This window comes from Dermochelys coriacea, chromosome 11 (assembly GCF_009764565.3).
Source record: "Dermochelys coriacea isolate rDerCor1 chromosome 11, rDerCor1.pri.v4, whole genome shotgun sequence".
NCBI lineage: Eukaryota > Metazoa > Chordata > Testudines > Dermochelyidae > Dermochelys > Dermochelys coriacea.
The window spans coordinates 54,623,156-54,645,217 of record NC_050078.2 but is presented as its reverse complement, the minus strand read 5'-3'; the positions used below and the strand labels follow the sequence as shown (position 1 = coordinate 54,645,217).

Genomic DNA, 22,062 nt, shown 5'->3' with positions numbered 1-22,062 from the left:
GGAAATTGGAAGCAGATGGCCTGGAGTTGATTGGGGAGGGGCACATCATTCCCCATTGCACCTCACTCCCCACTGCAGTCCAGGGAGATTACCAGGAAAAAGCAAGAAACAAGGTGGGTGAGGTAATATCTTATTGTTTGATCTTACACAGAGCTCTTCTTCAGGTCTCTGCGTAAGCTCGAAAGCTTGTCTCTCTCACCAATATCCAATAAAAGATATTACCTTACCACCTTGTCTCTGTAATATCTTGGAACCAACACAGCTACAACAACACTGCATACGAAAAAAGAAATAGAGCAGAGCAGTTCTACAGCAGTGCTGAATCTCCCTTCGAGGGGTGTGCCCAGGGCAGCCAGTTCCCCTTGGAACTGTAAGGAAGACATTTCGAGGACACTCCACTGATTAATTTATGGGGCACTCCCACACTCATGGAGCAACCAGGGATGAACTCTACAAAAAGATCATTGCAGAGATTTCCTTCCACTTAACCCCTTCCCACAGGTTTTATGGGAGTGGGAAAACTGGCCTCCCTGCAGATATTTCAGACCTCAGTTCCCACGGAGTGCCCTAATGCTTTTCTCCTAGATGGAAAGGCAAAGTGGTTACATGAAAGAACAAACCAAATTTTACCTTTGACTCCCACCTTTTCGGTGCGACTGCACTCTGTGAGCAAACCTAACTGTTGAAAGCCTGAGACTATTTGCAGGCCTAAATGACAAGTCACTTCATACAATTAGGTACCTTTTTTTTTTTTTGACTCTATTGTATGTTGCAAATTAATATGAAACATGGTGACTAATTGCAATGGTTCATGTTACTTAATTGGATTCAAAATACATCCTAGCAGTTCGAGGCACACACAGCAATAAAAGATCCATGCGATAAAGGACCGTCTGGAATGTTTATGCAGAGAGAATGTTGCTGGTGCTTTGGTTTAACACAGACTGCAGCAATGTGAAGGACACATGAAGTGTAGGCAAAACATACAAATGCATTTTTTATTCTCTGTGCTTCATACACTACGTACCTGCTTGTACTTGAATTTAGGATGTGCATGTAATTTGACTGTTCTTATTCTTACCAAATTAGTATACAGATTTATTTATTTTTGCCATTCCTTTTCAAAAACCTATCATGAGCTATGTAGTTATCTGGTTTCTCCATATGTACTGTATGTTCCCAGTTCAGCACAGGCTGTTTTACACAACTTTGTCAGTTCACTTTAAAGTGGAACAATATTTTAAAAAATAAAATGAGATCTTTATTGTGCCCTTAAGGTGTTATCATACAATCCAATATACCAGGGGTTGGCAACCTTTCAGAAGCGGTGTGCCGAGTCTTTCATTTATTCACTTTAATTTAAGGTTTCGTGTGCCAGTAATACATTTTAACGTTTTTTAGAAGGTCTCTCTCTATAAGTGTATATACTCTATAACTAAACTCTTGTCGTATGTAAACAAGGTTTTCAAAATGTTTCATTTAAAATTAAATTAAAATACTGATCTTACGCCACCAGCCTGCTCAGCCCACTGCCAGCCTGGGGTTCCGTCCACCTAGGCCGGCAGCAGGCTGAGCGGGGCCTGGAGCTGGAACCCCGGCTGGCAAGGGACTGGCAGCCAGAACCCCAGACCGGCAGCAGGCTGAGTGAGGCCAGCGGCTGGGACCCCAGACCGGCAGTGGGCTGAGCAGCTCAGCCTGCTGCCACTCATCCCGCTGCTGGTCTGGGGTTCTGTCTGCCAGCTCCTGCCAGCAAGGGTCCCGGCTGCTGGCTCCGCTCAGCTCGCTACCAGTCTGGGATCCTGGCCCTGCCCACATACAGTGGGTACCTACCTTGTCCCTGGTTCTAGCCCATTCTCTTCCTCTCTCTCTCTCTCTTTCTCTCTGCACTGAGCTGAGGGTGGGAATGCACTGAGCACAGGGCTGGGGGTGAAGGAGTAGGCTGAGGGTTGGGGTGTAGGGTCTGACCAGAAGCTAGAATGAGGGAGGGGGCTCAGGGTTGGGGCAGGAGGTTTGGGTGTTGAGTGCTTTACCTGGGCAGCTCTCATTTGGTGCAAGGGGTGCAGGTAGGAATGGGGGGGGGGTGCAGGAGCTCCCATTTGGTGCTCAGGGTGGGGGTGAGAATGTGGGGGGGTGCAGGAGTCAGGCATTGGGTGTGGGGGGGGCTGGGTATGTAGGGGGGTGCAGGAATCAGGGCTGGGGCTGTGTGAGGAGGGTGCAGGAGTCTGGGTGTGGGGGGGTGTAGGGTCAGGGCAGAGAGCTGGGGTTGTGGGGGTGCTCCCAGCCCCCTGTCCAGAACGGCTCACGGCAGGGGGCTGGAGGGGATATGCCCCGATTCCACCCCCCTTCCCCAACACTCCGTCCCCACCTCTTCTCCGCCTCCTCCCCAGAGCGCTGCTGCTCTGCTTCTCCCCTTCCCTCGGGAGGGCCAGCAGCTGACGGGGCGGCAGGGAGGGAGGGGAGGAGGGGCAGGAACCCAGCACGGTGAGGGAGGGGGAGACCTTGCCTGCCCTGCAGCAGCAGCCTGCAGGACCAAGCTTCTTTACCCTGCCCCCACCTGGGTGGAGAAGAGTGGGCCGGAGCAGGCAGGATTTCTAATGGGACTTTGAATTATAAGAGGGAAGCAAAGGCGAAGATTTAATGCAAGGGGGGTTTTTTGGTTGGTTGTTTGAAAACGTGATAAAGAACATTACAAAACAAATGAAATGAGAATTAGGGATCAGTTTTCAGTGTCTTGTATAGTGGATTACCTATATAGTTCTCATTAGCTGTCTGTACTAGAGCCCGGTCCTGCAAAAACGTAAGTATGTGGGGCCATATCCTCAGCTGGTATAAATCGGTGTAGCTCCATTAATGAAGCTAACTTGTGATTTAAATGTAATTATTCACATGAGTATAGTTTGTGTGTGTGTGTGTGTGTGTGTGTGCGCAAAATCAGGCCACAGACACTTTCTAAATAACCTGTGTAAGGCTGCAATAATTAATTATTTTTTTAAAATCCATACATTTTTCGTAATGTTGCCAGAGACTTCCTGCTATTAAAAAGCAGAAGCATGGCAGCTGTACAATTATTATTCCAGCTCCTGGCGCTGTACTACAGCCGTACTTCTCTATTACGTCGCATTTGATATGCAAGGCAGGGCAGCAATAAATATATTCACTATTTTAGTGCATTTTAGCTTGACATATGTCCAGTAAACAGCATTTTGGTCTATTGTGGTCAAAAAAATCACTTGATTATTCAGTGCTTCTTTCTGTTACAATGCTTTGGGGTCCTTCAAATCATTTTCATTATGTACTATATAATAATAACAGTCTCTGTGCTATGTCCTGAAAATTCCTTCCATGGTGTGTGTGATTTCTAATTGTTTGAATAACAGCATGCAGTTGAAATGCCATACAGAAATGTAGCTGCACCCTTAGGGAATCAAGCTTTTCTCCTTTTAGTCTTAGTGAAGACAGACATTTGAACAGTGGAAACAGGTAAAACATCATGGGAAGCCACTGCATAAATCTGATGATCTGAACTGCTTACCACCAGCACAGGCCTCTAAAGGACAAATAAAGAAAAATAAATAAATAAATAAATAAATAATTAGGCATTTGAAATGAGTCATTTTGTTGTTCTTATTCATGATCTTGCAGAAGAGGAGAAAGCTCTACCCTGGAAACAAATTTCAAATGCTGTTTTTATGCTGGCATTATAAAATACATATTTTATGTTATTTTACAATCCAGGTAATGTTTTTCATAAGCCTGGAAAATAAAGCAAAGTTTGTTCTGTTAGATATGGAGCATCTATATCTTTTTAAGTCTCTCCATTATATAGCTTTAAAAGATACAGTGGGATTTCAGTATATTTCTTAACATAAGCAAATCTTGGAGTATTGCTTGAAAATAGTGCAAAAAAAATTTAAAGTCACCTGAGTATGTAAGCTGGCAGACAATATTGTCTACTGTCAGGAACAACATTTATGAGCCAGACTCTTGGGTTGTATTCCTGACTCTGAAGTGGTTTAGTTCATGACCATAGGAAAGTCACCAAAGCCTTGACTTCTACGGTCTTTGGGTGAGACCACAAATGTCTGTGTCCCAGAGTTTACCTCTCTCTAAAATGGGTTTAATAAGTAATAATACAGACCTCTCAGGGACATGTTGAGACTTAGTTAATTAACTGTTTATTAAGTGCTCTGAGATCTGTAGATGAAAGCTGTATAAATACTGAGCCTGCTCAATAATGGCAAACACCAATGCTTAGGGTGCCAGTAGCATGCCAGGTGTACTATGACTCGGAGGAAAGTACTGTCAGTGCTTCAGCAGATAGGCCTTGAAGGTGCTAGTCCTGGTGGGTACTAATAACCACTCAGACACGAGGCTAAGTCAAACTTTTTACCAGGGCTGGCAGAAAAAGGGAAGGGTTGCAAATGCCCTAGGTGCAGAGGCTTAAACAGCTACAGTTCAAAAGAACAAATAGTGATTCTCATTTGGGTTCCTGAGGGCAGCCCAACTGAGAGTCAGGGCTATTCAGGCCTAATGCCTGAGGTGTCCTCTCCAGTTGAGTCTCTATTCAAGCAAATAGGAGCTTGCAGGTTTCCAAGCCAGCCTCAATTAGTGTGTCTTACTCGGCTCCTCTACACTGGCCCACTGCTGTGATTTCCCAATAAGCCCACACAGATTTGCACCAGACTGTAACATTTCACAGCCTGTTCTACATTCAGTTCTGGGGAATCTTTTCAGCACCTCCTGACTCTCCATGTGACCCCTGCACCCAGATTCTCTGCAGGTTCTGCCTTGCCATGTAGGTGCTGCTTCCTCAACAGAGTCTAGTCCACTTCCTGGTTCAGACCTTTCCCCTTAGCAGGAAGGGGATATGCAGTGGGGAGGGCACTGATAGGATTCGTAGTTCCCTGCTTAGCGGATCCATCACAGCTGCTGGATAAGTGCTGTTCTTGGCACAAATCCTGAAGCTGGTGTACATGTAAACCCCAATAAGCAACATAAATCAGCTGCAGACTAGGCCAGCCCATCTTGAGGATGGCTGCTATCGGGTAGATTAGAAATGGGTAGAGTAGCCTAGGGCACCTATACCTGTTCCACTGTCAGGAGGTGTAGAGCTGCTTGTGTAAATGAGCCTCCCTACCTGTATCCTGATACAGACATGTGCCACTATAAAATGAGCAATTCACTTGCAATGTATAATGTTAACCAGGGCTACAGTAAGCATGCATCATCCTGATTTACTGCAGAATACATATATTCTTTTGGACTAGGAAACAGATGTTAGTTTTAATAGCGCTAGTATTTCAGTGTTCCTGCCAGTAGAGTTAACGAAGACGCCCATGTACCAAAAAGAAAAGAGTTGCAGGAATCAAAATGAAATAGAAGGCATTTTGCATTAATCACTGGCATCTTTATGCCAGAATATACTGCCATGGTAGTTTTAGATGTAAATTATATGCCACATTATATATATATCCATATATATATATTATATATCCATTCAGAGGGTTCTCTTTTGTATGGAAATGCTACCATTCAAATCAGAAAACTGAGTTTCTGGCCAATGTGTTTTAGTTAAAGCAGTGTAAAATAAATTTTGCCCAGTAATGGAAAAATTGAGGTTAATCTGTTTTATGAAAAATAAATCAATTTGTGATTGTTTTTTGCAATGTTTTCTGCAAAATTGAAGAAAAGTTTTGCCTGTGAAGACTTAGGGGAGTAAAAAGTCTTATCTGCCATGAAATATCTTTTGCCTGGAGAAAATACATGAAAATTTTAGATTTATTCCAAGATGGAATTTCAGCTGTAAAATAACTTGTTCCTAGATAGAGATGACAAGATTTTACCGTTGCCTAAATTAGCACATGCAATCAAATATAATAACTTTTGCTGGCAAAAATAATAACACATTTATATTTACATATCTCGAGTTCCTGCATCCTTGCCTGTTCAATTATATGCCTTGATTCTTGATAGACAACAATTTCTCTGTGGCAGATTTATTGCATAATCAGCTAGGCACAGGGCATTAGTTATTTTCATTAAGTACCATTTTCAGGTATCTGAAATAGAATTTTCTGATACTTTGGTTCCAGAAGCAAATGACCAATGATCAATGTAGTTTAAATATCAATCTTTAATAAATAGAGGTAATATCAACATGCTCTCAGATTTCTAAAGTGAAGAAGGGCGATCTAAAGTGTGTTGAATAGTGAAGTGTTGTCACTGCATGCTCATGCTGAATAAAATACTCCAGAACCGACTCTATTTTAACAGTATTTTCCTCCTTTTCTTGCATCCTCCTCATCATAAAGAGCCTTCTTCTTGCTACACAGAGAAATTGTCCATCAAATTTTCATTATTCCTTAATATGATGTTGTTGAAAGCAAAGTCCAAACATTTGCCTTCAGAGTGCAGTTCCTTACAAAGGTGTAAGGCACAGTTCATGTTTATCATCCATTTGTCCCTCTTATGATTATGCTATAGTCCCATATAGTAAAGGGAGAAATTAAAATAGAGAAGTCTCCTGTTCCTTCTGGACAAACTACTGCCCTCTCTTTATTCATACCCCTTCTTAAATTATACTTTCACCACAGTGCCTTTCAATGACAGTCCTACATGGCCATTGATCCTTTCCATTGCTGCCTTCTCCCTGTTCGTTACACAAGCAAGGACTTTCTCAGTGCCCTATAAATAATATTTAATTTAATGAGGAGGGCTGTATCTACAAAAGTTTGAAAGGGGAAGTCAGGGGCCATCACGCTTGTCAATGCCTTTCATTTCTTGGTGGGGTGTCAAATTTCACAGGTAGAAAATTAGTTTGGCAATTAGCATCCTAAATTCATCCATATCCAATAGTGGCAGTTTGATACAATGGTTAGTGCTGACCTCAGAGAGATTCAGGAATGGATCTGTCAGCTTTCAGCTCAGAAGCAAGCTGTGTAGGTATAACTGCATAGGGAAGCTTGTATCGAGCTTACCAGCATCATGCCTGCCTCAAGCTAGTACTAGTCTCCCACATACAATCCAATGGGCTTCTCCATTACATTACCCAACATCACTTGCAACCATGACTTACTCCTAAATTAGCTTTTGGCTGACTTTATGTCCCCACAATGTGGTGATTGCAACATCAAAACTCTGGGCTGCTTAAGAGGCTTAGTCCAAAATCTCGCTGACTGGTCAGAAATCCCTTCAGTTTGGCAGTCCTGTTAGTTTTTTGCTTTAGCGATCACCCAATTATACCATCCAACAAAAGTAAAATAATTAAATGAAATACTGGGTGTCAAGCTGCAGCTAGATATAATCATAGGAAGGGAAATAAAATAAGCCTATCAAAAGGTAGAATTCATCAGAAAACATGGCACTGACCCAGAAGATTAGACAGGGACAAAGTGAACAGTGTTTGCAAAATAGCTGACTAAACTATTTTTAATCTTCTGAAGTATGAGACCATCACTTGAAAAGTGTTATGGATCCATAGACTGAGTTGAGGATTTCTTATTTCTTCACAAAGCCCATATAATATCAGCTGCCATCCTGGAATTGCACCTTTCCCACAGCTGCTTTTAAAACTCTTTTTCTTACTGCCAAAGGCATATTTAAACATTGCGCATATACTTGATGTGTGCTCTTGGGTAGAGTTTCACCCTGTGAGCCCTGGGAGAGATCATTGACCTTCTCATGGCTTCTTGAGCTGGAGGAAAGCACAGTCAGCCTTTATATTACCATGTTTTCCTCAACGCTATACTTAGTAGTACAGAAATGAACTAGATGTATTGATATAGCTATAATTGGAAGTCATAGCCATGATGATAAAATGGTCAAATGATCAAATTACTTAAAATTAGAGACATCCTGAAGTGCCTTGGGGACTGGGAAACTGCTGTACTGGCATGGTCTGCAGTTAGACGCACAGCCATTCAGTAACTTCCTTACACAGCAATGGGCATCTCTCTCAGCCTCAAACAGAGGAAGTGCAGGGAAACCTTGAGAATCCTGCTAAAAGGTCTTGTGACAGATACAGCCACCATTGAAATGGATTGAACCAATTTAATTTTCACTTGGGAGAGAGAAACAAAAGTTGGCCAGTTTGGAGCCTGAAAAATCAAGTGTTATAGATCAAGTGTGAGAGAAGAAAAGCATTTGGATAGGATATGAAATATGGGCATTGTAGGACCAATGAAAGTGGAAAAGTGTCATGGCCCAGGACTTTATATGTACGGCACCTTGGCCGTCACACAAAGGTTCAAGTCCTGAAGTTCATACTTAGATCTTTCTCAGGCAAAATTCACATTGACTTCATTGGGAGTTTTGTTCCAGCAAGGACTTCAGGATTGTCTGAATATTTGTTAATAGAGTTGGGTCCCATTTAGCATCCGAAAGCTAAAGCATCTTCATCTATGGCCCCAGCACCCATTCCTTAATCTATCCCTGAATATGCAAAGTGACATTAATACTTCTGTTTTTTATATTACTGAGCAACATTATATATAATGATGCATGATGCAGTGTGTGTAGATGTATATACATAGATTAGATAAGATATCTGTACTAGAACAAAGGTCCCTTTCCTCTATATTTCAGAATCCTCTTAAACTATTCTTGACTTTTTGGGCTTGGTCCCAGTGAAATAGTTGGGAATCTACATGTTTCTCAGGTTTAAAATGTGTAGTAGAATGTTACCATTTACATAGTAAAAGGAATACCATAAATTAAAGAGGACCTACAGTTGATTTCAATAGGAGTTAGGTATCTAGGCACTTTTGAAAATCTCACTAGGCACCTATCTATATCTTTGGGTCCCTAAACACCTTCAAAAATCTGGCTTTTACATCACTAGGCCATTTATAAAAATGGAACATAGGCTCCTAAGATACCTCAGCATTTTTGGAAATTTATATGTAGTCAGATAGTCCTTCCCTATAGCATATCCCTTTTTTTCATCATTTTCTCATGAACTTTATTTTCTCTGGACTCGAAGTCCAAAGGTATACTAACCTATACTCCATTTTATACGAAAAGTTGGAGAATTTAAGCTCTTTCTGAATTGTTATTACCACAGGGAATATATGGTTCATTGTGTACCATCTGAAATGCAAATAGAGGAGCTGTGTGGAAAAAATTCAGATTACTTCAGCAGTAAACAGTTCCTAGAATGAGTTAGAATTTACTAAAAGTCGCAAGACTTTCCTAAGATGTGGGGTTTTTTTACTGGGGAAGTAAATATTTTAGTTGAGTAAAATGTTCCTATTATATGATAAGAAAGTTTTTATGAAATTGACCAATTTTTTCTTTTTATATATACATTAGTACTGTTCAGATTAGGTATACAAGACAGAATTTCTACTTATTGACACGGGTTTAGCTCCTGATTTACACTAGTGTCTGAGGGAAATCAGGACTTGTGTCTATGTAACTGAATGCAATCTTTTTTCAAACTATTTTATGTATAATATTTCAGCAAGAAAAGTAAAATGTAAACAGTGAGCTTTAGATTAATTGTTTTGTTCACTTAACAGTGAATTCTATAGTTAAGGTTATAAAATCCTTTCATTTATAATCCTCTGTTTTCACCCATTCCCTCCTTTTGGGCTGAAGAGTTCCACACATTGTGACCATTTTAGGAAAATTTCAGGAGAATCAATTTTGCCCTTTTTTGAGTAATGGGAGTCTGAAAAGAAAATCTCTATTGAGATCATTATCTCAGGCACAAACCAAGGAGAGTAATGAGGAGCAGCTTAGTCACTGCTCTATTACTTCAACTTCAGTTTGTGCAACAGATCCCATGTACTATGTACTCCTTGGAAACTGCACATTCACAAGTTTCCCAGGCATAAGTGTTAGTGTGCACAATGCTATGTTGGTGGGAAATGCTCTCCCGCCAACATAGCTACTGCTACTCATTGAGGGTGGTTAATTATGTTGTCGGGTGAGAGGTCTCCTGTCAACATAGAGCAGCTACACGGGAGATCTTACAGAGGCACAACTGCATCAGTCAGCTGTGCTGCTGTAAGGTCTCTAGTGTAGACATAGCCTCTGTTTGTGTCCAAGCTTCTTCCACCAACACTGTCGCATTGGGCACCCACACGTACACTCTCAATAGTCTGGCAAGTGGTCCCCATCTCTGTGGTGAGTGTGAGGTGGATTGACTTGGAATGGGGTGTAAAAGTTAATGAATGAGAGTACCAGAAAATTGTGGCAGCATTGTCACGACCTTAACTTTGCAAGTTGAGAACTGTGAGGTCGGCATTATGGGATTGAAGCCCTGCTGGTAGGCAGAAGATAAAGACTCAGTAGCATCGCTCTGTATCAGAGGCAGGAAGATCAAAAGAGCAGGAAGAGCTTAGAGGACAGTATATTCACAATCACATACTCCGAAGAGCTACAGCAGCTGCAGGGTTAGACTATTGGCATAGTCCGCAAGCAGAATCCCACTGTTGTGTCTGTAGGCATTACTGAAGCTGATCTGTGTATTGTATGCAGTCACAGGATATCAGCATACCTTTGCTGCTGCTGACAAGCACCACGAAATCAGTGATGATCATGAGACAAGAGAAGCAAAGGAAACAAACAGCAGTCCTGTGCTTGTAATGCTGCTGCTCTGTCTTTGAACAGTGGAGGTGCTTGCCCTAGGGAAAAATACTGGAGAGAAGTGGGCCTCCTCCTGACTTCTGTGGCTGAGCAGTGACTCAGCTGATTCCTTCTGATCCCCTCCATATTAATAACTCAGAGGTTCCATGTCCATATGTTTGTCTGGATGCAGAGTTGACATGTCAGATGAATCCCTCCTTTCAAATTCAGCAGTGGCACTCTGTGGACAAACTGCACCCTGGTCTCTGTCTCTCTCTCACAGTTGCTTCCTTGAGTGCCTGTTCTTACTGTTCAAGTCTGATTAATTAGACCTGATTTGGCGGCTGCAGCTCTCTAAGATCCACATACAGAACTGCTTGAGTTGGAAGATGACAAATGTTGGGGAAACCTGGCTGCAGCTCTGAGCTGGCCCCCATGTGTCTGGCTACAGACCTGTAATTAAGATACCTTATTTGGAGAACTGCCCATTTCATTTCCGAATGTGCAGCCACCAGGGGTGAAAGTAACTTCAGGGACTTACCGGTATGCAGGGCAGCCAGGGTCCTGAGCAAGGTGGGGGGGGAGGGGAGCCGCTCTGGGGCCCTGGGGCGGGGCTAGGACCAGACTCCCCTAGCCAGAGCTTAAGAGCTGCCCAGCCTCTGCCGCCCAGGGCTCCAGAGGTGATTTAAAGGGCCCGGGGCTCCGGCCAATGGCGTGGTAGCAGTGGCGGCCAGGAGCCTGGAGCGCCAGGGCCCTTTAAATCGCCGGGCCCTGGGGCAACTGCCCTCCCCCCCCACATAATGGCCCTGCTGGTACGGTCGGCTGTGTACCGGCTTTCTTACTGGTACACTGGACCAGTCTAGCTTACCTCTGGCAACCACCTCTGTTACTAATGTGCTTGACTATCTCCATTTTGAGCTCATTCTGCAACTCTTCAATGCACAGAACTCCCATTGAAGTCAGATCAGACGAGAATCCTGATCATTCTCATGGAGCTGTTTCTCCCTTCTAACATGGTTTACTAATAATAAATGTGAGACTTATTAGAATTGGAAGTAGTGGAAAATGAAGGCAATTCGTAGGCTAAAAAATGAAGGGATTCAAGAAGGCAGTAGCCAGTTAAAGTGTGGCCTCAATAAACAAAGACAGTAGACCTCTGTCATCACAAAGCAACAGACCTGCTTCTAACGAGGCTGTTCCTCGGGGTGTCCTAGTAATCAGTGTGTGCCTTAGAACCTTAAATACTAGGAAATCGGCAGTCGGTGTTTTAATTGGCTTAGAGGCAGGACAACTGCCACTCAGAAAAGTCAAGATGCTGACTCTCCTGAACCACATGGAGGGTTCAGCTAAATAGGGAGCTATAAACAATATTGTGTGACAGATCATGTGACAAAACCAAACCAAGCCTCAAAAGTGTGTCACAAGAGCTGTTCTGACATGTTTCCTGAGATTGTTTGTAACTAGTGAAAAAAGATTTTGGATACGTTTTTCAGAAGTGCCTAAATAACTGAGGTCTGCTCTACATGACAGACCTATATCGATATAATTACATTGCTCAGGGGTGTGAAAAATCCACACCCCTGAGTGAAGTAGCTATATCGACGTAATCCCGCTTCCCCCCAGTGTAGACAGCACTATGTCAACAAGAGAGCTTCTCCCGATGACCTAGCTGCTGCCTCTCGGGGAGGTGAATTAACTATGCTGATTGGAGAGCTCTCTCTCGTCGGCTTAGAGCACCTTTGTTAAAGCACTAGGTCGGTGTAGCTTCACCAATGCAGCATTTTAAGTATAGATTTGCCCTTAGTCTCTTAAATGCCATTTTCAGAAGTGATTTAGGCACTATTGGAGCCTTAGGCCTTGTGTACACTGGTAAGTTTCTGCAAAGGAAAGCAGCTTTCTGCGTTGTAACTCCCAAGGTGTACAGACTGCCAAGCCACTTAGTGCGCAGAAACTGTACAGTTGCAGCGCTGTAAAAAAAACCACCCTAAGGAGAGGTGTAGAGCTTTCTGCGCTGGGGGTTCAACGCCGCGGTACCAGTGTAGACACCCTGGTCGATTACAGAGCTGCAATTGGCCTCCAGGAGGTGTCCCACAATGCCTGTTCTTGCCTCTCTGGTCATTGGTTTGAATTCTACTGTTCTGCTCTCAGGTGACCAACCATCATCCTGACCCCGTAAATTCCTTTGGAATTTTGAAAGTCCCCTTCCTGTTTGCTCAGTGTTGCTTGCAGTGGTCTCAGTGCATCTTTCCACGTCACCATGCCTGCTCCACGCACTAGGCGATCCCCCGCCTGGAGTAATGCCGAGTTGCTGGACCTCATCAGCATTTCAGGAGAGGAGGCTGTGCAGTCCCAGGTGCATTGCAGCTATAGGAATTATGATACCTGTAGACAGATTTCACGATGCATGACAGAAAGGGGCCATGACTGGGACACACTGCAGTGCAGGATCAAAGCGAAGGAGCTGTGGAACAACTACCACAAGGCGTGGGAGGCAAACCACCATGCCAGTGCTGCCGGTTCTACAAAGAGCTGGACGTGATACTTGTGTCAACCCCACCTCCACTGCGAAGTCCACTGTGGATACTTGATTGGCTCGTGTGCCAGTCAAGAGTGGACCAAGCCAGGAGGAGGAAATCTTGGACAAGGATGTGGAGGGGGAGAGGGACCCAGAGGCAGAGGACAACTCGGAGGTCAGAGATGCCTGCAGCCAGGAGCTCTTCCCTACACCGGAGGAGGCTAGCCAGTCACAGCTGTCGGATCTTGGCAAAGCACAAACAAGAGAGGAGGCCCCTGGTAAGTGGCTTTGATTTTGGGAATCGCTGAAGCGAGTTGTGGGGGTAGGAGGGTTGCAGAAGCAGGCTTGTGTCTGTATGATGTGCGTACCATCACATGCCTAGTCTGAGCAGCAGAACAGCATGTTGATTGACTCCCTCTCTTCACGGGAATCTGCCTCCGAGATCTCCATGAAAAGATTAAGAAGATATTGGGAATCTGCTGCCACAGGTTCTTTGGCAGAGCGGCTACTCACCATTTTGGGGGTCTTGTGACTCGTGTGCTTGCCTGAGGTCAGCCAGTTAGTGACAGGTACGTGAATAGTGGCTGTGTTTTAAATCACTGAATCACTGGTCTGCTTCTGTAAAATGTTGCATTTTGTCTTCACAGATATGACCTTGGGAGCCCAGCCTCCCTCTTTGTTATCAGCGGCAGAACGGCTGCACAGAATTTGAAAACGGCTGAGAAGAACTAAGGAGGACTTTCTGTGTGAGGTCATAATGCACACTGCGGCTGAAAAACAAGAATTGAAGGAGTGTGAAGACAGCGAGAAGAGGGACTGAAAGGAGAACGTGGCATGCCAGAACAAAGCCATGGAGTGGCTCTTAAACGTTTCTGAGCGCCAAGCGAACGCGCTCCAGGCGCTACTAGTACTGCAAACTGAGGGGCTCCATGCCCGCCCTCCCCTGCAGCTGCTCTCACAACACTCTTTCCTATGCACCCCCCCCGACACCACCAACACACTCTTGTGAACCTCGTGGCTCCAGTCTGTACCCACGGCATTCCACTCCTCCCTTCTCATAGTCCAGCACTGTGGACTCCCACTACCCACTGCACTCAACACCCATCCCTCTGCAGTTTAGCCCTACTGAAGTACAGTACCTGCTGCACTGTACTCCAAAGAAGAAGGTTGAATATGATCCCTGGATATATACAAATCTTTAACCGTCCCAGGACCCCACCTACTCCTTGGACCCTCCTTTCCCCCATCCCCCTCAGTGCTCATGTGTTTTTTTGTTTGTCTCTCTCTTCTGGTTGTTGTTTTTTAATAAAAGAATTGTGTTGGTTTGAAAGCAGTCTTTATTCTATTAATTGAAAACAAACAGAGCCCTGCAAAGCAACAGGCAATTTTCTTAAACCTTCCTAGTGCATCGTCTGCACCAATCACAATAACCTCCCAGCATTACAAGCACTGCACTCCCGAGCGTAGTAATAAATATTAGTGTCTTTCAGCTTCAAATTGATGCCTGAAGGCATCCTTGATCCTTATGGCTTCATGCTGTGCCCCTCTAATATCCCTGGTCTCTGGCTGTTCAAATTCTGAGGTACTGAGCATTAGCGGTCCAGCCCTGAGTGAAGCTTTCACCCTTCCCTTCACAAATATTATGGAGCGTACAGCACACAGCTATAAGCATAGGAATATTGTCATCGGCCAGGTCCAGCCTCCCATGTAGGCATCGCCAGCCTAAATGGCCAAAAGCACACTCAACAGTCATTCTGCACTTGCTTAGCCTGTTGTTGAGCTGCTCCTTGCTGCTGTCAAGGTGCCCCATGTATGGCTTCATAAGCCACAGCATTAAGGGGTAGACAGGGTGTCTCCGAGGATCACAAGGGGCATTTCGACTTCCCCTACAGTGATCTTCTGGTCTGGGAAGAAAATCTCTGCTTGCAGCTTCCTGAACAGGCCAGTGCTCCAAAAGATGCTTGCGTCATGCACTTTCCAGACCAGCCTGCGTTAATGTCCATGAAACGCCCACAGTGATCCACAAGCACCTGGAGAACCATAGAGAAATACCCCTTCCAATTAATGTACTCGGTGGCTAAGTTGTCTGGTGCCAGAATTGAAATATGCGTGCCATCTATCGCCCCTCTGCAATTAGGGAAGCCCATTTGTGCAAAGCTATCTACAATGTCACACACGTTGCCCAGAGTCACGGTCTTTCGGAACTGGATGCGATTAATGGCCCTGCACACTTCCATCAACATGAGTCCAACGGTCGACTTTCCCGCTCCGAACTGGTTGTTGACCGATGGGTAGCAGTCTGGAGTAGCCAGCTTCCACAGTGCAATCACCACGTGCTTCTCCAACTGTAGGGCAGCTCATTCTCGTGTCCTTGTGCCGCAGGGCTGGTGCGAGCTCATTACACAGTCCCACGAATCTGGCTTTTCTCATCCGAAAGTTCTGCAGCCACTGCTCCTCATCCTAGATGTGCATGATGATGTGATTCCACTACTCAGTGCTTGTTTCCTGAGACCAGAAGCTGCGTTCCACTGTGGTCAGCACCTTCGTGAATGCCATAAGCAATCTCTTGTCGTAACTACTACTTGTGGCAGGATCAATGTTGCACTCCTCTTGCCTTTGTAGTTTAAGGAATAACTCCATGCCACTCATGATGTGTTAGTCAGAGAGAGCAGCCTACTGGTCAACAGTGCGGGATCCATTCCTGCAGACGGAAGAGGCAGAGCACGCAGTACACAAACCGTTGAAAGATGGCACCAAATGCAGACAGAAACACAGGGATTGCTGGGATGTGAAGCAATGCATCATGAGGCATTGAGACAGGACCCAGGATGCCCCGCGACTCCCTCCACCTTCCCACGACTCTTAGTGGCAGAAGAAGAAGAGATGTTCTGTGGGATAGCTGCCCAGAGTGCACCGCTCTGAACAGTGTGAACAGTGGTTTCCCTTCAGTGCTCTCTGAGCAGTGCTGTAACTGCCGGCACTGTAACTCTGCTAGTGTAGACATACCCTTAGTTTCACTGAGAGTCAATGAGACTTTGGTTCCTCAGTCACTTTTGAAAATGTTATGTCTTGTGCACAGCTTCGTCTCTGACACTGGAAGAGTTAGAGAGACAAGGTGGATGAGGCAATATCTTTTATCAGACTGACTTCTGTCGATGAATGGGCCACACAGAGCTCTTCTAGGAAAGGTACAATCAATGTCATCGCTAAATACAAGGTGGTACAGATTGTTTAACATAAGTAGTTAACACACATTATAAAAGACCATTCGAAGTGAAGTGGACAGTTAACCTCTCTCTACTCACAGGACAAATGAGGGGGCTAGTGGGTTATAGATTGTTGTAATGAACCATAAATCCATTATCTTTATTAAGACCACAATTTTTAGCGTCTAGCCAAGTTATGAATTTAAGCTCCCAGACTCGTGTTTTGAAGGTGTTGTGCAGGTTTCCTATGAGGATGAGGACTGAGAGGTCAGATATGGAGTGATCATTCTGTGAAAAGTGTTCACCCACAGGTGATAGGGTGTTTTTTGTCTCCTTTTTTTTGCCTCCATTTTTCAGTATGAGTTCATTTGAGAGCACAGTTATTGTATGGTTTTACCCACATAATTGTTTTTGAAGTGTGGTGGATTAGGTGTGTCACGTGTTGTAATAGGTATATGTAGGATCCATGGATCTTGAAAGGCATCTTGGGTGAGAGTGGGTGTTGATCACTGTAGCAGTGGAGAAAGATTTGTGCATCTGTTGTTATGGCAGGTCTGATGCTGCTTTGAGTTGGTGGGTCCTGGTCTGTGCATCCTGGAAGAGTTAAAATAGCATCCATCTGTGGTCATGCTAACACTGAATTGCCTATCAGCCATACAACATACAGATTCAGGAGATACCAGCATGATGCGTTTATAAATGAGAAAAGAATATGTCTGGGTTTGGGTATGATTTCACTTCTGGTTGGTTATTTACTTTATTTTCTCGCTTTAGGATGAGGGAAGCTATAGCATTATTTTTTATGCCAATGTATCTTTAATTATGTCAAAGGTGCCTACAGTCTGGGATAAATATTATAAATGTTTATATATAATCACGAATTGAAACAAATATGTACATATATAATGTGATATATTATGGGTCAGATTCACAGCTGGTCATAGTTCCATAGAGTTCATCGGCACCATGCCAGCTCACACTAGCTGAGGATCTGTCTGTATGTAATTTATTTTACAGTAGTGCATGCTTTAATTTAGTTTTACAAGTCCAGTTGTTTGCATTTTCATTTTTCTTTTGCTTTCTTTCTCTTTCACTTTTTTCCTGGCATTTCATTCCAATCCAAAACCACAAACAGCCCTTCACCAGAATTTTCCAGCTTCATTCCATCAATCCTAATTGTACAGCCATGGAAACCCTCCAAGCCGTCTTTATTTTTGTGCTTTATCTAGGATGTCATGAGAAAGCTTTCTTATATTAGCCTGTTTTTAATCTCTTCAGGTGTGTGTGCAACATTGACTGTTCTCAGACCAACTTCAATCCTCTTTGTGCTTCTGATGGGAAATCCTATGATAATGCATGTCAAATCAAAGAAGCATCATGCCAGAAACAGGAGAAAATTGAAGTCATGTCTTTGGGTCGATGTCAAGGTAATGCTCAGAGCAAAATTCATTTCAAATAATGTTTTCAAATTTTGTGCAAAAATAAGAACTAGGGCTGGCTTCTTATTAGGCACTTCTTACATTTTCAATAGACTCTTCTAATTTACAGTACAGGATGCGGTCTGGTGGAGAGGGAATTTTGTTGATTACAGGTTTTGAAATACTGGCCCTCATATCTGAGCTGTGGCTGAGCTCTGGTTGGTGCAGCCCTAGAGAGACATGTGCAAAGGTGGCTTTAAGCTACTTTTGCAACCTTCCTGCTCCCACTCCCGATGGCCCATTCTGGGGCCCTTCAGCCCTAGAACAGGCCCCAGCACAAATTTCTATAGCATTAAGGCGGCTGTGTATGGCTCATATCTGTAGCCCCAAGAGGCAGTTCCAGCTCAGAAGCATCATTGTGGCAAAAGGAACTGCCCAGTCACATCCTCTTCCCTCAGCCCAACCTCTGTGCTGGAGGTTAGAAGGGAGGCAGCATTACAGTTCCAAGCTGCATAGGGATTCTCCTGCATATGAGGAATCTTGCTCGAGGGTTGCCTTGTGCAGTGGAGCAGCACAAAACAGTCTTAATGGATCAGAGGCTCTGGCCCAATATCTTTAGAGGAGCCTATGTTATCACCATTGTTTGTTGTGTCATCTGGCTCTTCATGATGCCAAAGTCACAGAGCCCAGCCTAATGCATATGGCAACCCTCTTCTTCCCAGCAGAAAGGCATATGTCTTTTCAGGAAGTAACTCTGTGATTCTTGTTCACCTGGCTGCATTCAAGTTTTAAGATCAGGATTCAGGGGCACGTGGTACTATTTCGTGTGTGCGCCAGCATAACCACTGAGTTGATTTTCAAAAAGCCTATTTTGTGCTCAAGATAAAAATGGGGAAAATATGGTTTTAAATAGTTTCTGTAAATAAAATGGCCATTGAGTCACAGGATCCTTAATAGCTCCCCCGCCCTCTCTCTGCTTCTGAACTATAAATCCTAAACACATCTATTTACCAAGCCCTATTAAACCTGCATATTAAACACATTCTATTTATATTCCTATAAAATATTTATTTAAAATGAACCCTCCTTTCCTGTTCACCATTTTCAGATTAGATTATCACCAGGTCCAGATTATTTAAAAAATGAGGAAATCACACCTCAGTGTAACTGGATCTTTTTAGATCCAGTTAGACATTGTTAGACAAATGTTAATCCTGGAATGGCAGATTTGTGTCTCGACATGAGGTGAATCAGTTCAAAGACCCTGATCCTGCAATTGACACATTGCCGTCAGATCCTTGCTCCCATACACAGCTTCCTTGAAGTCAGTGGAGCTCTGCATAGGTGCAGGGATCTACTTGCTTACACTCTGAGATTTACAGGATTGGCCTCTCTTTTACAAAAGCAGCAGGAAATGTCAAATCAACACATTGTATTTCTTTTAACACAGATAACACAACTACCACCACAAAGTCTGAAGATGGACATTATGCAAGAACGGATTATGCAGGTAAGATTCCTATTATAATATCAGTAATATGAGAAGTACAATTGGCAACATCTTTGGGGAGAGAACAGTTTCCCCTATGTTTGCAAAACTGTAAGTATCGTAATCTTTAAATTTTTTTTACTTATTTGCTATATTTTGTGGGGGGGGAAGTTAATCTGAAAACTGCCTCTCTTTTTATCAAATGTCTCATCATCATTAATGTACAAACACTCTGGGGCAAAAAAAAAAAACAAAACCTATATTGACAGTCAGACTAGTTAACATTGCAAAATGCTTGCCCCGGCAGCAAGTATTGCTGGAAATCAGTACAGCTTTCACACTGAACCAAATGTTGCAAATTGTTGTCAGAACAACATGTGAAAACCAATAGTTTTGTATAGCTCCTCCCTAGAATACAATAGATGCTATGTCATCACATGCTGCTAGAATTGATATTATGTCTGTGTTTGAATGTAAAGTTAATAAGGTATTTATAATAGATTTTTAAAAATGATAAATGGCTTTAATTTATTTATACGCTCCAGTAAAAATTAATGGCTACATAGCGTGATATAACATTTTAAATTAAAAACGTGTAAATGTTATGTAGGGTTTATCAAATTTTGTTTTGGATGAACATTTTTCTTTTTCAAATCTTCTTACTAGGAGGATTAATTTATGAGTAGCTTTTGTGCAAATATTCACAGCTTGACTTTAGAACTGTGAATAGAAGCATTTGGAGTGTTCCTGTTAAAAATGTGGCAAGCAATGTATAATTGCTTAAGCTTGTGTTGCTTTTATATTGTGAAAATAGATCTTTACAAGGGAGTACTGTTGAGCTACAAAGCTCTGAATGCCAGGTTTACCCCCACTGATATGCTGTGCAGTGAAGATGAAATACAGTTTATCTCTTAGCGGTTTATAATTTTTACTAGTAAAATTTTGTAAAACTTTTTATTAAGGCGAAGTTACAATAAAATGTTAAAACTATATCATACGTTACTTATTCAAGGTCAGATTAATAGCCAGAACCTGGCTAAAGATTCTGGCTTACTGGCTGGAAAGCACTCCACCTCTGCATATGCTAAAAAGGTTGATAACATTTCAAACTATCTGCCCTCTTTTTGGTGCTTCTTGGGCATGTACTTGGTATGAAAGCTATTCCATAATAAGGAGAATCTATATGTTACTATACCACAGTTCCTTAGGAGGATGGTTCACATTTTTCCAGTTGTGTGCAATACAAAGTCTAGCAACTAACTATAAAAAATAAATTAATTTGTCATTTGTTAGAAATTTAGATCCTTTACTGGCTCATTAAGTAAGCAGGTCGGGGGAACTCTAGGAAGCTGGCATTTTGTCAAAAGATGAATCTCTTTAATAATTTTCTTTCAAAGCCATCTAATTCCTGAACCCAACCACCAGATGTGCATGTATGTACCCTTTTCCCTGCAATTCTCCCAACAGAGCGCCTCCCGAGAAGCAAAAAAGATGATGAATCTTAACTGGAGTCAAATGAAATATTTCATTAAAAAAAATTCTTTGAGTAATACAAACTGAAGATGTGTATCATCTAGCCCATATAGAGAGACACTCATTAGATCAATTTCTTTATTCAAATTCCTCTCTCACCTTTTCATTTGTATTGTTTTCTTATCAACATCTTTTTCGGTCAAAATTGTATATATCTTAAAAATTAAATCTTTTGTTCCAGCTTGCTCCTGGAACTCCTCAAAAGTGGTTAAGGATCTAGATAAAATCTGACTTGTAAATATTGAAAATATGGGCTCTTTATATTATTTACACTACTACAAATCTTTTGGTACGTTTTCAAACCTGGACCCTAGAACAGCTGTCCAAATTGAATAATCTCAGCTTTTACCCACAACAGATAGTCACTTTGATATTTCCTAGGGATAAATTCCTGATGATTAATAAAAGTAGCTAAGGAAGAGGGCCTCAGTGACAGCAATTTAGAAAATTGGTCCAAAGCTACTTGGAATGTATGTTAGAAAGTGTTCACTGTTCATTAGTTACCAATTGGTAATCTAGGGTGAGGATGCATACTGGGTGGTTATTCTATGTGGACAGTAAGCCACACAGTTAGAAAATGTTTATTCCATTCCAGTTTTAAAAGTGATATATTGAGATTTAAAAAATATACAGGGCCAGATTATGGCACAATGAGCTTGAGGAGCACTGGTTAGTAACCGTAGAACCTAAACAACATGAAGGGAGGACACAGTGGGTTCACTTTGGTAGAGAAGGAGCCAAAATGCCCCATGCCCCATATTTTTTCCTTTATCAAGGAGCTTTTCCAAGAAGGACGGGGGCAGGGGTGATAAAAGGAAAACTCTCCAGAGTCATCCCCAAAAGCTTTGATTGATGCAAGCTTTCCCCTCTAAGTTGGCAATCGGTTTTCTTAAGACACAGGCAAGGCTGAGATTGAATCTTGTGACAGGTTGGGGAGAAGCAGAGCTGGGCTAAAATGATTTCTTTTAAATTAGAAAAAAGGACAAGCAATATCATTGTGTTAAATCCTCTATTTCCTTGCTTGAGACCTGAAGAGAGCGGTGGAGGCTCTCAGGTGAGAATTAAGGCCTGTGGCTCCTTTTAAAATGTTGCGCTAGCCTATCCAAGTCTGCTAGCCTCTAGTAATTTAGCTTTAGGATGTCATGAACCACATGACCTGGTGTCTGAACAAAAGAAGTGCAGCTAAGTAAAAACCAGCTCAGCTGTAACAACAAGGGAAAGAGATGGAGGAAAGAGAGGTTGAGGATTAGGAAGAGGGGAAAAATAGCAGTGGCAGCAAGGGAGAGGGCCATTCAGGAGGAGGTGGATTGTGGGTGTAGGTCATTGGGGGAG

The 22,062-nt window shown here is 42.9% G+C and overlaps 1 protein-coding gene across 1 annotated transcript in view; it reads left to right on the top strand.

Annotated features, from left to right (window-relative positions):
- Nucleotides 1–22,062, top strand: part of TMEFF2 (transmembrane protein with EGF like and two follistatin like domains 2) — a 185,791-nt gene that overhangs the window by 112,635 nt on the left and 51,094 nt on the right. Inside the window, exons 6-7 of the mRNA XM_038422848.2 lie at nucleotides 17,569–17,717; nucleotides 19,159–19,218. Coding sequence (XP_038278776.1) covers nucleotides 17,569–17,717; nucleotides 19,159–19,218 — 209 coding nt within the window. The remainder of the gene's footprint in view (nucleotides 1–17,568; nucleotides 17,718–19,158; nucleotides 19,219–22,062) is intronic.